Source organism: Melozone crissalis, unplaced genomic scaffold (assembly GCF_028551555.1).
Source record: "Melozone crissalis strain CALT ecotype California unplaced genomic scaffold, PUWL_Pcris_2 ptg000081l_1, whole genome shotgun sequence".
NCBI lineage: Eukaryota > Metazoa > Chordata > Aves > Passeriformes > Passerellidae > Melozone > Melozone crissalis.
Genome location: NW_026535858.1, coordinates 7,838,704 through 7,854,756, shown reverse-complemented (window position 1 = coordinate 7,854,756; position 16,053 = coordinate 7,838,704). Strand labels below are relative to the sequence as shown.

The 16,053-nt window shown below is 45.7% G+C and overlaps 1 protein-coding gene across 2 annotated transcripts in view; it reads left to right on the top strand.

Moving 5' to 3' along the window:
* The window catches only part of STUM (stum, mechanosensory transduction mediator homolog), a 44,578-nt gene that overhangs the window by 18,513 nt on the left and 10,012 nt on the right, over positions 1 to 16,053 (top strand). For both annotated transcript variants that reach the window (XM_054290390.1, XM_054290389.1), the window contains exon 2: positions 15,337 to 15,516. In XM_054290390.1, coding sequence (XP_054146365.1) covers positions 15,337 to 15,516 — 180 coding nt within the window. The remainder of the gene's footprint in view (positions 1 to 15,336; positions 15,517 to 16,053) is intronic.

Sequence of the window (16,053 nt, the reverse complement as noted above, 5' to 3'; positions counted from 1 at the left end):
TAAAATAAAAAGAAAAATGAATTATTTTAGCTAGAAACGTGGAGTAATTTAATGCTTAAGTGTGGGAAGTTATAATGACTGTAGAAATACACTTCAGTCACCTGTAGGGATTAGCAGAGAAGAGTAAGGAATCCCTAAGTAGGAGGAGAACATCGAGATGTGTAGTAGCATATCAGGGGTCTGTGCTTTCAGAGCACACAGGAGCCCAAGCTTTGAGGAATGGTGTGGGGAGGAACACTATCTATCACTGAATTTTGGGCAGGAGAAAGTATTGCTGCCTGATTTTTGGTGCTCAGAACTTCAGGCGCCTAGATGTGCAAGAAAAGCATATATATATAAATAAAAATAAAATGACACAGCAATGGTTTAACTGATGCAACCTTTCTAGATTCCTAATACGGATTGGGACATTGGTTAACTACAGAAATAAACTGTTACAGAAGTTACCTTGTGTCACACAGGACCTAGGACAAATCCCTAATTCAAGGTAGGGTATTTGTGTTGCAGGATGTCTGTAAATGAAAACAGTGACAGGTTTTCACCAGCTCTGAAAGCCAAGCCTTAGAGGGAAAAGCATTTGTTGTGACATGTGAAAGGGAACTCTGGTTGGGGAGTAGGTGAATATAAGGAAGGGAAAAAAATTAATTTTATGAGAGAGAGGGAAAAGAAATAGAAGTTGGAGCAACCTGACTGCATGGGGAAAGGAGAAGGAGGAATTAAATACATAATTATCCTGCTTTTCTATTTCCTTGCAAGCCAGATTGTTGGAAAGATGGCTGGTGGTGTCATCAGTAAGAAACATTCACTGTGCAAAGAAATTGAGTTTGACTTTGCCATCTTCATTAAGAGGAGAGGATGTCCAAGCAGAGACTGTGATGTTGTGAGGGTCCCCAGGATGAGGTGAGGGATGAGAATCTAACTCCAAGTTCTCAGAAGGCTGATTTATTATTTTATATTATATTAAAGAATGCTATACTAAAACTATACTATAGAAAGAGAAAGGATACATCAGAAGGCTTCACAAGAATGAATAATAAAAACTCATGACTGACTCCTCAGAGTCCAACATTGCTGATGGTGATTGGTCATTGATTAAAAACAATTCACAGGGAACCAAACCTTCACCTGTTGGTAAACAATGTCCAATTCCAAAGCAGCAAACAAAGGAGCAGCAATCAGATAATTATTGTTTTCATTCCTCTCTGAGGCTTCTCAGCTTCCCAGGAGAAAATCCTGGGCAAAGAGGATTTTTCAGAAAATATCATGGTGACAAGAGACCACAAGGAGCAGGCAGGATATGGGAGAAGTGTCCCAAAGAAATGCAGGAGTGGAGTCACTGGCAGAGAAATGGAGATGGCACACAAAGGCTTGTGTGCAGGTGAAGTTTAAAGGGGGCAGGATATGGAGGGAGCAGAGAAAGGGGATTGCAAAGGCTGAGTCAGTGCCTCTGTGAAATGGGAAGAGAAGGATGGCAGCAGAGTGAGAGATGCTGAGGGCATGGCTGGAGACAGAAGGGAGGCAGAATGCAGATGCCAGAGAGCCCTGGTGCAGGCCAGAGCTAGGAACAGGAACATAGAGCACAGGTCCTGACACTCCTCCATGCTCTCTGCAGACCTTGGTGAGAACTGTTCCAGCAGAGAGGACAGAAACCTCATTTGTGAGAGAAGGGAAATTTAGGAAATGTTGCAACATTTCCAAGATAAAGCAAGGGGGGAAGGAATTTGGTTAGGGGAGCTGGAGTGACAAGTGAAGCTGCATGACTGACACAACTCTGCTGAGGTAGGAGACTTGTAAGGAACCTTTTTCTACGGTGGAGTAGAGTGCAGACCTCCCCTTAGCTTCATCTGTGCAGTGCCATAAACTGAATTGATGCTGTGGTGTGAATGCTGACACAGTGAGTCCAGGTGGGATAATGAGCTGGAACCACAGCTGCCATTACAGCTGGAGAGTCCCAGGGGCTGGATAATGAATCTCAAAGCTGTACAGCTGCTGGGCACAAGGCAAGCCCAAAGAACCTGCCATGATCACCAGGAGCCAGCTGGGGAGCAAGGAGAGCAACACCATCTGCTGAGCAGAGCCTGCTCCTCACACAGCTCAACAGACTGGCTAAAAAGTTAGGAGAGAACATGTATGCACACAGAATCCACTTTCTACAATTTCTAATTCTGCTTAAGGATGTATCCATGCTATGCATGTTAGAATTTATCAGCCTCACACCCAAGCAGCAGGTGGATGCTCTTTGCCGTGGCCTGTGACTATTATTTAAAAGTCCTGTCTTTCTGCAGTTTGCACTTCAGAACTGCTGCCAAGATCAGGTCAGGCCCTGGTGAGCCAAATTAATCCCTGGTGTAACTCTGGCAGTCAGTGGATTTGTGTCAGGGGTGAATCTGGGTCCAATACAGAAGTATTTTTTGGCAGAAGGAAAAGTAAAACAACAGAGGAATGAATAAAGGTTAGATGGATGGTCCCTCAGCTGTGCCTGGCCTTCCTGAAAGTGTTTTCCTTCTATGCCCACTCCTTCTTTCCAAGGAAATGCAATTCTCTGGTTCAGAGGGCTGAACTGGGAGAGTCATGCAAGGTGCAAAAGGCAGTCCTTGGTGAGTGGGGGGTGATAAAGCTTTTTGAGCTGCTCCAGGGAGCCACAGTACCCAGTTCCCATGAAAATATGGGAGGAGGAGCTTTGGGGATAGTCAGGAACTGCAGAAAGAGCTCTTTGGCCCAGGGAGAATCTTGTGGGGTGCAAACACTGCTGTAGTGCTGTTCACAGGGGTCCCAGGACGAGGGAAGAGATGAGAATCTTGACTCCATGTTTCAGAAGGCTGATTTAATATTTTATGATATATAATATATTAAAAGAAAATGATATATTAAAACTTAAGAATAGAAGAAAGGATTTCATCAGAAGGCTTGCAAGGAATAGAAAAGAATGGGATGATAAAAAAATCTTGTGACTGACCAGAGTCCAAGCCAGCTGGGCTGTGATTGGCCATTAATTAGAAACAACCACATGAGACCAATCACAGATGCACCTGTTGCATTCCACAGCAGCAGATAATTATTGTTTACATTTCATTTCTGAGGCCTCTCAGCTTCTCGGGAGAAAAGATCCTAACAAAAGGATTTTTCATTAAATATGTCTGTTACACTTTGCTTTCTACTTGAAGCCTGGCCCTGGCTGGCACTCAAGTGGCAAATGCGAATTCCCTTTCCTCAGCAGGACTAGTACTCCCCAAAAATCATCCTTGCTTAGAAAACACAATGGAAAATTGACCCTAGTGAATTCCAGTGAGCCAAACTGGGGGATGTAGAGAAGCAGAGAAGCAACATCTTTGTTCAGATTGAGAAGTCTTGCATTGCAATGTCAGTGTCAGGTGTTGTGGTTGGTCTGCTGCCCCCAGGGTGACTTCTGGAAAGGCCATTTAAAAGTCTTTTGACAGTGAGAGAAGTGCTTCCAGCAGTCCTGCACAGGAGTGTTGAACCATGATACCATTGTGCCCAACCTCATTGCAACCTATTCTGGGTCAGAATTAAAAAAAAAAAAAAAAAAGAAGAGGTGAGATGTAACCGTGTTAATTTCGAGTTTCTCTGTATAACCCTTTTTCCTGGTACATCTCACTCCCTATAAATCTCCTCTAGCCTCCAGCAAATGAGGTTCTTGAGTCATTGTACATAGAGGCATTACTTTTTGTATTTTACTCAAAATCATTCTGTGCTCTATTGTGACGTTGGGAGCTCAGTTTTTTGTGACATCTAGAAAAAAAATACACATTCATTTTTACCTAGTGCTGACCAGCAGCTAGTTGGAAAGTATTTGGTAAAGGGAAAGTCAGTCCTTGGACACAAATAGGTGCAAATCAAGTGCTATTTGCTGCAAACTGGGAACACAAGAACTCCAAGTGATGGGAGGAACAGGGAATTCAGATGAAAAGACCACATATAAAACCTCACAAGCACATTTACAGGGCTGTGCCTCTGCAGGCCTTGTTGGACACATCCAGATGGCCAAGGAGCATTAAGTGTTTGTGGATAACCTGGCATTTGGACACAAGTACTCATCTGTGTTTGTGACCTGCTCAGCTCAGCTCTGGCATTTCCTTTAGCTTTGCTCTCAGACTAGTCCCTGCAGAAATGATGGTTTTATCCAAGTACATATTTCTTCTCAAGAAGGACAGCACTCCTGCAGAAAGCAGTATTTGCATCTCCCCACAGAGGCTGCCTGAGCTGTTTGACAGGAGCATGCACAGCTTGAGGTTCACCTGTTTTGGTGTGATCAGCAACTCACAAGCAAGTTTTCTGATTGATTGCTCTGAGAGTAATTGCACTTGACATTTTAGAACCAGAGCAGCTTTTCAAAAATAAATTGAGAAATCAAGAAGAGGCCTGTGTTCAAGGGCTGTCAGACATGTGGTGGCAGAAGGACACAGCTCTGGGGAAAAGAAACCAGGGAGATCAGCCAAGCTTTGTGTGGAGTAAAGTCACTGAAATACCATGGAATAGCTGGGACTGGAAGAGGCTTCTGGGGGTCACTTAGTCCTTCCTCCAAGTGGGTTAAAGCAGAGCAGGTTGCTCAGATCCTCCTCCACAGCATCACAGCACACCTGCTGCTGCTGACACATGCACCAGCCTCCATAACATCCACATTTTCTCCATCCTAATCAGAAATCTTCCTTTTAGAAAACTGTTCTATCTGGGCTGGGTTCATTTGTCTTGGCTGGTGCTCATATCCACAGAATCTGTGGAGTCAGGGGTCACTCCAGCTTGCACTGTTTATGGAGCCTGGGCTGGGGTGATGTCAGGCACAAGGTACCACAGCTCATTTCCATGCTGCCAGAATAGATTTGCTTGTGTTGGCCTGCATGGGGCTTTTCCAAGGGGAGCCAAAGTGGCTGGGGAAGACTCCAGAGCGTGTCCACAGGAGAATTACAGCACCCTCAGCAAGGAGGCTGTGGGTTGCTGCAGCTCTGCTCTGAGTGGATCCTTGTCCTCCTCACCCCACACTGCTCTTCTGCAGAACCCATCATGCTCAGTCAGGGGTGATCATTGCCATCATGTTGGTCAGGGATGGCAAAGTGGGAAATTCCAGTTAAAAGAGATGGAAAAGCTGCAGGTATTGTTGAAAATGCTCCCTAATGGCTTTGCTGAATAGGATAAAACATCTTGATATTCTCAGCCAAGTAAACGACCATGAAATGAGATTTTTGTTTGTAAAGTGTCTGAATCACCTGAAGGTACCAAAGCCAAACTTACAGAGTAAAGCAACATCTCCTAAATATATTGGATGCTATGTACATCAGCAAAACAGCAATGGCTTTAGTAGGTGAAGTGCTTTACCTTTCATCTAAGAGTAGTGGTTTTATGAAAAGTGTCCTTTAAAAGCAAGACTTAGTCAGTATTTGACTAATGGCAGCACTGAACAGAACAACAAGGATATAGCCCCACCAGGCTAGACAGTAAATTTCCTGACAGACTCTCTAAATTAACACCTTAATAATGTTACTTTGGCATTATAAGAATCAGGTTATAGCATCAGAATTACTTAGCAAGCAGCTGTAAATCCAGGATGGAGTCCTGGTCCCACAAATCGTATTCCAGACTCCTGGGTAGAGCACCACACCACTTAGCTACAGAGTGCAATTCTCTTATGTCCTGTTTGTCCCTGCTTGAGACACTTTGGCTCATAAAATGTGTGCACTGAGTTTTCTGGATTAAGAAAAAGAGATGTTTTTGTTATCTCCTGCACACTTATCACTGCAAATCTCTGAACATTTATGTCAGCTTTGTTTTACATTCCTCTAGTCCTTAAAAGATAGCTTGTACTTTGAGGTGATTTTGGAGGCTGATGCAATTTATTACACTGCCATTTCAGCTGCCTTGTTCAGTAGAATAACCCCTAATTGCTCTGCATCCCCAGCTAACTTTCTAATAAGATTAATTCTGTCTTGTGACTTGCTAGTCCCTAATTAACATGATTTGTCTTCACAGCTAAGGGCTCCAGGGTATCACAGCAAGCTCAGAGCCACTGCTCAGTGAATCTTGCAAGTAGTTAATCCATCCTTCCACGAGCAGAGCAGATCCTCCTAGGGAGCCTCAAAGGGCTAAATTCATCTCAAGGCATTGATGAGAGGGACAGAGGAGGCAGAGCAGCTCAGAGCTCACCTGGAGCTGTGGCTGCAGGGCTGGGGGCAGAGAGCCTGCACTGCCCCTGGCCTGCTGCTGTCCTTCTGCTCCATGACAGCACCCTGGGATGGCTGCTGATGGCACCTGATGAACCTGAGGAGGGCAGGGGCAGGGAGAGGAGCGAGCCTTTGGTGTGGCTTCACCCAGCAACCTTAAACTCATGTTTAAGCCTGCCTGCCCTCCTCCTGCTCTGTGCCTGACAAGAAAGAGCTTCCCGTGGCACAGACAATTAAGAATAAACCTCAGCTCATCACTGTATAATTGGCAAGAGCCTGTGTGGAAGCTCATAAGAATCCTGAGGCTTTTCCTCATTCTGCTTCTGCTGTTACACAGTGTGGTATTTGCAGGGTCCCCAGGACGAAGGAGGAATTGAGAATCCATGTTCTTAGAAGGCTAATTTATTCTTTTATAGTATTATATTATATAATGCTATACTAAACTACACTACAGACTAGAGAAAGAATACAGACAGAAGGTTGCAAAGAATGATCATGAAAACTCCTGACTGCTTCCAGAGTCCCAACACAGCTGAACAGGGATTGGTCATTAAGTCAAAACAATTCACATGAAACCAACCAACCAAACACCTGTTGGATAAACAATCTCCAGACCACATTCCAAAGCAGCAAAACACGGGAGAAGCAATCAGATAATTATTGTTTTCATTCCTCTCTGAGGCTTCTCAGCTTCCCAGGAGAAGAAATCCTGGTGAAGGGACTTTTCAGAAAATATGACAGTGACAACACAGCTTTTACTTTCAGCATCCTTTAGAAACTGGAGGGGTCAGAAAGCTTTTCTTGCAGGAGGTTTCATGGCCTCTCTGAAATGAGGAGGGGCTCTCCCCAGACATTCTGCTGTTGAGGCTTCCAGGTTGGTCAAGTTTGGGTGAAAAGCCAGATTCAAATTATTTCTGTATCAACAGCACAAAACAGAAGGGCTTGAGGTTTGTTTCTGGATGTACACCAAGGAAACAGAAAATTAATTTCTGTGAATAGGAGCAGAGTCTTAAAGAGAGTCTTAAAAATAAGAGATGGCTTAGTGGATGATTATTTCTGGCTCCTTGAGTCCTCTCCCATGTAAGTTCCAGGCTCCTGCAATGGGTGGGTGCAGAGCAGCCTGGGACTATGAGAGCCATGGCAGAGCACCCACACCACTGCTCCCAGCAGGAGAGGGGGACACAAGGTGGGATAAGTACCTGGTTTAATCATAGACAATATAAATACAGAAAGTTCTGCATGGCAGCAGGCAGAGATAAACCAGCAGCAGAGCTGATTCCATAAAAAAAAAAAAAAAAGGGCTTTTAAACTGCTGATAAAGTTATAGAGCAGCAGGAATGAGTCCACTTGGGTCAGATGAGCTCTCAGCAAAGCTCCCTGTGCTTTAAACAGCAGTCGTGCCTTTTGTTCTCCTTTATGTTTGTTATAATTGGAAGCCAGTTGCATTATTTCTCTCAAGGTTGGCATACTTAATAAGGATGTAAATTAATTAAAAATCTTCCCTCCATTCCATTAGTAAAGAAAAAAAAGCAAGCACTGAGCAGGAGCGAGGCTGCAGTGCCTCAGCTGTTTTCACAATGTGAAGGCAGTGGCAGCTCCTTCAGCCTCCCTGGCTCCTCATTCCCTGTCTGACATGCAGATGGGCTGTCATCCACTTCTGAGGGACTTTGATGAGCTTATCTATCTCCAGCAATTCATATTTCTTGGCTGTAGGTGGTAGGTATTACTCTTTACAGCTTTCCCCTTCCCTATGTCTATTTCCTGTCCCTGTAGCAACACTCCCCCCACTTCTGGGACACCACATGTTCTCTGCAGTGGCTCACACTGTTGTAAAGCATGATGCAAAAATGCCATTGGTGCTTCTGGGACCACATCATTTATCCAGAAGGAGAAAAAAAAAAATTTAAAAAATCTGGGAATCAAGCAGGTGCAACTTGCAAAGATAATTCAGCAAGTCCTGGCAGAATTCTGAGGTTTGCTCCACCACCGTGGATTATTTGGGGCCTTGCATTTGCTGTTCAGCAGAAATTCTCCAGTCTCAAATACTTCAAGCACACCCTTAATTTTATGCATCAAGTCAACAGAATTAAACCATAGGACTGGACTGGAAAACTTCACCCAAGGATTGTGGAATGTCTGGCAGTGGAACAAGCTGTGCTTCAATCTCACTATTTATGGGTGCCTGCTTTTAAGTGTTCAAAACATTGCAGTGCTGCAGAGTAAAAATAATTTGGATCAGTCCATGTATAATTAAAGCTTTAGTAAGTCACTTCACCTTCATGCAGCCCCCCCTATGTAATTTAAGATTTTGCTGTGTATTTTTAGCCTTGGAAGTCTGTGAAAGCTTGTTGCAGTCAAGTTTTGAAGTTTTAGTTTAAAAAACCCTGCATTTTGGCAGAGTTAACTTTTCCTAGAGCATTAAATACGAGAAAAAAATCTCATTTTTGATGCAAAGGCACTGCTGTCTTACTTGCACGTGGGCTGCCTTCTGTGGAAGCTACACAAACACTGTCAAGTGTGCTCTGACCACATGACACAAAGCTCCTGATCACAAACAGATGCAGAGCTCAGCGCTGGAGCTACAGCCAGGTGCTGGGAAAGCTGGGATCAGCCGAGGGCACACGGTGCTTTGGGATGTGCTGGTCATTTTCTACATGTGTAGGGAAAGCAGAGAGCTCATCCCTTACACAGCCTGCCTTCTGCAGGCTCAGGACTTGGAACAAACCCTGTGGAGACAAGGATTGCCAGCTCTCCCTTGTCACTGTATATTTTTGTCCACAGCGAGGCCAAAGGGAACGGAGGGAGCCAAAAATTCCCTCTGGATGTCCTTCGGATATGGAAGGGGAAAATAAAAACAATGTGCTGGCAGAAGCTAAACAAAACATTTTTAATAGCAGGCCATGGAAGAAAAATTCATGAGCTGCTCTCCATGGCAACATCTAGGTTCTGTCACGTTTGCTGCCTCCACTCTTTCCTCCTTCCCCTTCTCCTCTCCCTCTCCTACCCTTGGGCTCCTGCTGTCCCTGCCCACACAGCTGTCCAGGGGACCTGGCATTTGCACCAAGGTGTCACCATGTCCCCTCCTGGCAGATCTCAATCTGTGGGATTCAGGTTGTTAAGTCTGAGGGACCAAGTGTGGCATTCACATTCTCTGAAAAAATCCCTTTGCCCAGGATTTTTCTTCTGGGAAGCTGAGAAGCCTCAGAGAAAAAGGGAAACAATTCTTATCTCACTTGCTTCTCCTGTGTTGTGCTCATGTGGAATGTGTTTGGAGATTGTTTACCCACAGGTGATTGTTTCATTGGACTCCAGTGTGAGTTGTTTTGACTCATTGGCCAACTGGGGCCAAGCTGTGTTGGGACTCTGGAAAGAGTCACTAATTTTCATTATTGTCTTTTTAGCATTCAGTAAGCATCTTTTCTGTATTCTTTAGTATAGTATAGTATTCCTTAATATAATACAGTACAATAAAGTAATAAATTATCCTTCTGAGAACATGGAGTCAGATACATCATTCTCTCCCCTTGTTGGGGTTGCCTGCCTTGACAATAAGCCTCCACTCCCAAAATGACTCTTTAGAGCTCTAACTGGAGTATAAAAACAAGTTCATGACACTGGGGGCCAAGGATGCCTTGACCAATAGCCACCATATTCACTATTATAGCAAGGCAAGGAGTGCAGTCCTTATAACCATTCCTGCACAGCTGCTTCTGACTCACACCAGCAAGAGCCTGCGCATCTCATGAATTTTCAGCACATCTGCCTCACAAACCTGCCAGCACTGTTTAATGACAGCTAATAATCATTTTACTTAAGAAAACTGAAAGGCGCGCAGCAGACGTGTCCCCACACAGAGCGCTCCCCTGACACAATACAGGCACAGCTCATCTCCACAAAGCACACACTCATTAATTACATCTCCCTGTGATGATCCAACAGCCCTGCTCCCACAGACACCTCCAGTTCTGTTCCCATCTTTGCCTGTACTTACCTCCAGCTGTGTGCTTCCTGCAGCTTTGCTCCTGAGTCGTGATGCATCCCTGGTTTTCCTCTCTGGGAGCAGGAAAGGAGGCACCACAACACTGCCTTATTTACTCCCAGCACTACAGGGGAATGTCTTCAATGATTTTGAGGAAGGAATACTCCCACCTCCTCCCAGGCTTTTGTAGGGTTGGGATCATCATCATCATCATCATCATCATCATCATCATCAAATCACCATCATTATCTCCACCTGCGGCCCCTGATTGCAGTAATTTGGGTTTCTGCTGTTCCTCCACCTGTACCAGCTCATCAGATGTGATTTCCTTGCATCAGAGATGTTTTCTTCTGGGAAGTCTCAGTGCCTGGCAGTCAGTGGGAAGCCCACTAAGCTGTCTGCATGCTCAAGTTACTTGCACTTCCACTGTGGCCATCAGTGTCCCATTTTCCTCTGGCTCCAACCAGGCTCCCATTTCTGATGTTCCTGAGAAGGTGCCATCACAGCTGGTGCTCCACATGAAATGTGCCAAGCTCTGTCTGACTAAAGCCTTTGCAGGAGTGCCCAGGATGGGCTTCCTTGTAAAAACAGCAGAGGAAAAACTTCTCTCCTGCAGCTTAAGGTATTCCATAACACATTCCCTTCTGCACTCAGGGATAACACAGAGGAGACTGCTGAGGACAGGCCATGGTCTTGACATCATGCCTTTCTCCACCCTGGATGAGTGACTCAAACAACAGGAAGCCAGGGGATCCCTTTCCAGGGTGTGAGGCTTTGCTCTAAAAGAGAAAAGCCCAAACTATCCCTCTCATACTATTTTTCTGTAGGCTGTGAGGCCAGGAACTAGCAGGTGATGCTCTTGGGAAGGCTGTGGCTGCCAAGATACCAGCAGACATCAGAGAGGGGACTTTATCCTGCATGGCAATGGACCAGAGAGGAGAGAAAGGGCAAAACCCCCTCCTTTGCCCCTTCACTTAATTGTGTTGTTCTGCAGATAACACATCCCCTTCGTGTTCAATGGGTTAAACTGCTGGAAACAAGCACCAGGCTGGTGTAGTCTAAAAATACCCCAATTGTGCTGACAGCCAAAGCAAGCAGAGGCTCCCAGGGGCTCTTTTTCTATCCCAGCACCATGTGGGTGCCCCAGCTGGCTGACACTGCCCCAGGTGAGATGAGTTTGAAGAGCAGGATTGGTGTCACAGCCCCTCACAGCCTCGCTGCACATGGTGCCTGCACCCTCTGCCTCCCAGCTACTCCAGAAAAGCAATGCCCAGCTCCCACCCAGCCCTGTGCCCCTGGTCCTTGCTGCCTTCAGGTGAACAGTTCAGCCAGGTGATTGCAAGGGGCTGAACAAACAGACTCATTAAAAACAGGGCAGGACATCTCCATCACCTGTGTGTAATTGGGGACAACATCTGTGTCCCCAAAGAGGCTGTATTATTCATGATTTAGAATAATCCCAGATCTCATTGCACCATCACCTCCCCTGTGTCCCCAAAGAGGCTGTATTAATTCATGATTTAGAATAATCCCAGATCTCATTGCAGTTTGGGTGTTTTCCATTGGGAAGATGGAAGAAATGCTTGCTATAATTTATTTATGTTATACTGGCATAATTTGCATGGGTGTTCAGTTTGTGTCTGCTTGTGGAGTTACTGGTTTGTGATTGCTGGCTGCACTCACAGCCTGAGACCTTTTGGGACTGCTGATTTATTTGGCCAACACCACCCCAGCAGCTGGCATTCCAAGCTTAGGATTTCCAGGCTGTAGGGATTCAAGTGTTTGAATGCCTGGTCAGGGAGGGAAATGGTTCAGTGCCCCAGCTCTGAGGCAGATACAGCTTGCTTGCCTTCCTCCTCCTCCTCTCCACCTCTCCCTTTCCAGATGCAAATAATTCCATATCTGGCAGTGTGTAACCACTAAGGGGAAAACATCTGCTTTGGCAAAAGTATGTAAGATTCTTACTCCTGCTTCACATTCTCAACCATGTGTGGAGTAGAGGGAAAAAGCTTCCATCCTATGCCTGCTGGCACAGCCAAAGTCTTGTGTTCAAAAATGCCAGCAAGCTCCCAAAGATTGGATCATCATAAGTAATAAAGAAAATGCACTGACACTGGAAGAATGAATTGGCTCCCATGAGTAGGAAAGTGGCCTGAAGAGGAATCAGAAGTCAAGGTTCAGGAGATTTTAATCCCAGTTTCTGTATCTATTCCCAGCCCAGAGGAGAACACTTAAATTCTTTGTTAGATTTATTCCTTTCTGAATGGGACTAGACTTCAGCTTAGTCACTGTGGTATTTAGGGCATTAATTGGCTAATTCAGCACCTTGCTCTAAATATCTTAAAAGCTTCACTGGAAGGATTTGAAGCTGGAGTTTAAGAATTATTGCTCATTTTTGACCTTTCTTTGTAGCACATCTTGGAAGAGTTAAAGGTTAGGCAAGAGGGGAAGATTTTCATTTTTAAAAGAGACAGGCATTTCCATTTGGCAAGATTTTGCATCCTGATGGGAAAACATAAACACCCAGCCTCTGATCTTGCCTCAGTCCATATTTAATCTCAGAGAGTGCTGTGGTGTCATTTTGAAGACAACACTTGCAGGAAGCAAATATTCCAGGCTTCCTTCTGCTTTGATAAACTATAAAGGAAAAAAAAAAAGGTGGGTGAAGCAGGGCAGAGATGTCACATAATCCCACACAGGGGACACAAGAGACATGGAAGACAATGCCACAGAGCAAAAGACAGCGATGGGGAGACTCACACAACATCCTTTGGGATTATAATGACTTTCCCTTTCCTCTCTGCAGAGCCCTTTGTTTTTGTGGATTTGGGGATGAAACCCTGCTGGAGGCAGCCCAGGGGTGGTTCTCATGCAGAAGATGCATGAGAATCCCTTGTCCCTGTGCTGCAGGGCTGTGTTCCCCCTGCCCCAGCAGCATCCCTCACTCCCCTCCATGCCTGCTCCGTGCTCAGCTCCGGCAGGGGCCACAGGGAGGGGGTGAAATAAGAAATCGGATCCAGCCAGCAGCAGGAAGACAAGCAGGGTTTTAGGAGCTGGTGGAGTGCTAGGAAAACGCTGGAATTGAAGCTTGCAGAGGGTGGCAGGATTAAAAATAGGCTGTAGCCAGCCTTCCCCAGCATTTTGGCATCTAAGCTGCCTGTTATCCTTGTGACCCACTAAGGAAGAGGCAGCAAAGAAGGAGATTCTCTCTTCCACCCCCCCGGCAGTGCAGGACAAAATGGTATTTTGCTTCTAACCAGATGGTTCTGCTCTCTTGGTCTGATAAGATTTACTACAAGGGTGTAAACTGAGTGTTTTGTCCCTGTTTTCAGTCCAACCAAGGGCCTCCCACCTTCCCTGAGTTCAACAAGGCACTCATGTGCACTGAGTGCTCATTCATTCACATCTTTCAGGCTGTTTGCAGGCTTCCATCCTTTGAGAGGTGAAAAAGGCAGTTTTTGTAGAAACCATCATTTTAATTCAAGATACTGATGAAAGAAGGCACTTCACAGAACTGTGTTATCCAATACAATCAACATTGCACCTTGGTACTCACCTTAGCAATGCTGTATTTGTTTCAGAAAAACCCAATGACAATTCATAATGCTAAGAGGTGTTGAAATCCATACTTAGAAAAGGTGCCTGAACCTCCTGGCCAACAGCTCATATTTTAGGGGAGCCAGGAACTGCTTCTTCTGCTCCTTACCCATAGTGTGTATTTCTTTGTGTTGGTTGTGGGACAGACAAGGTTTCCCTGAGCTGTGAGTTTCAGCCAACCATGAGCACAACATAGCACCTAAAAGTAAAAAATCTGCCTTGTCCAAGAGTATAAATTTAGGAAGAAGAATCTTTGTGAAAGGCGGCTGAGGTGTAGGTTTTTAGTTTTTTCTCCAGCTTTAATTTTCATGCATCAACAAGTTCCTTCATCTGAAACATTTTGGGAAGTTTGGAGTGTGGTTGCAAGATTTGTAAGTTGCAGAGCCAAGGGCTGCCACACCAGGTCCCCTGGCTCTAGCACTTTAAGAAGTTTAAGTACTTCTGCTTGGTTAAAACATGCCCTCAGGTAGCAGCCTGTGACTGGGTGTGCAAAAATTGTGCAAAAATGCAGTGCCACTCCTTTTGTGTGTGTGTGTGTGTCTGTCTGTCTGTCTGTCTGCCAGAGCCAGCCTGAGCTGGGCAGAGGGTGAAGGGCTCCTGCTGCCCACATCTGTGACGGTGTTCACAGGGGTCTTAGGATGAGGGAAGAAATGGATCTGACTCCATGTTTCAGAAGGCTTGATTTATTATTTTATGATATATATTATATTAAAACTATACTAAAAGAATAGAAGAAAGGATTTCATCAGAAGGCCAGCTAAGAATAGAAAAGCAAGAATAATAACAAAAGCTTGTGTCTCAGACAGAGTCCAAGCCAGCTGACTGTGATTGGCCATTAATTAGAAATAACCACATGAGACTAATCACAGATGCACCTGTTGCATTCCACAGCAGCAGATAACCATTGTCTACATTTTGTTCCTGAGGCCTCTCAGCTTCTCAGAGAAAAAATCCTAAGGAAAGGAATTTTCAGAAAATATCATGGCTACACACATCTCCTGTCTGGGTGGTTCCAGGGGTGAGAGGCTGGGGGAACACGTCTCTCCTCCCTGTGCCAGTGCAGGGTTGGAGCCCCCGGCAGCCCCAGCCCTTGGGGACAGCTTTCCCACTCTCATTTGAGTCTTGAGCATTTTGTTCACTTCCCTGCCTTTAAAAAAAATACAAATTTGTTCTTTGTTATTGTGAAGTTTAAAAACGAAACATTTAGAAAGCCCTGGGAAATGGGAGAAGTGGGCAGGGCCCTGCCATAGCATCAGCTGGTTTGATTTGTCTTTTGCCATAATTATTTCAATATTTGCTAAAAGCCAACCATAAAATACCCATTTTTCACACAAAGCCTTGCAGCCAGACATCAATAATTTCCTTTCGTTGGGGGCAATGATGATTTTGCTATACTCAAGGAGTGCTTTTCCCACCTTGCTCTCCGAGTGCGGGAAGCGAGGCGGTCTGAGGGGAGGATGGTGATGTGAGGGCATGAGAGGCAGCCTGGCTCTCTCTTAGGGTTTCTGCCTGGCTCTCAGGGGTTCTGTATGGCTCTCAGGGGTGCTGCCTGGCTCTCAGGGCTGCTGTGCTGCTGTGTGTCCCTAGGCACGTTCGTGTCGGCCTTCACCGTGCTCTGCGGGGCCCGCACCGACCTCCCTGACCGGCACCGGTGCTGCGTCTTCTGGCTCAACATCGCCGCCGCCCTCATCCAGATCCTCACGGCCATCGTCATGGTGGGCTGGATCATGAGCATATTCTGGGGCATGGACATGGTCATCCTGGCAAGTAAGTGCAGTGGGATTGCCCTCCTGATTGCTCCTCTCCGTGGCAATGGTGCTGTGTCCCGGATGAGGGCCCTGTGAGCTGCTGGGCTGCACTGCAGGGAGGAAGAGCCATGGGATGGGCTCTGCAAGTCCATGAGAAATGCGGTTACTCTGGACTTTTCTCTGCAAAGCAGAGAAATTGCTGGGAGGTAGTGGGAATGGGCCCTGTGACGTATCTGGGAGAGTCTGCCATCCCACCACATGGGTCAGGAAGTTCCCTGTATGAAATGCAATGTCCAGGAAGGGGGAGTGCTGTGAACTCTGCTGTCTGAAGCCCCTTCTGACCTGGTCACATCCATTTGAACAAGAAAGCCCATTCTGCCTTGCAACTCTGGCTGCAAATCTGTGGTTAGTGAGACTCTCTTTCTCAGCCAGTTCCCAGGGCCAGCTGTCCCCAGAAAAACCCTGGTTACTCTTCTGGACCCTCCTCTTCTTCCCCAGGATACATTTATCCATTGTTTTGGAGTAGTTTTTCATGTTTCAGACCAAGTTCTTAGGC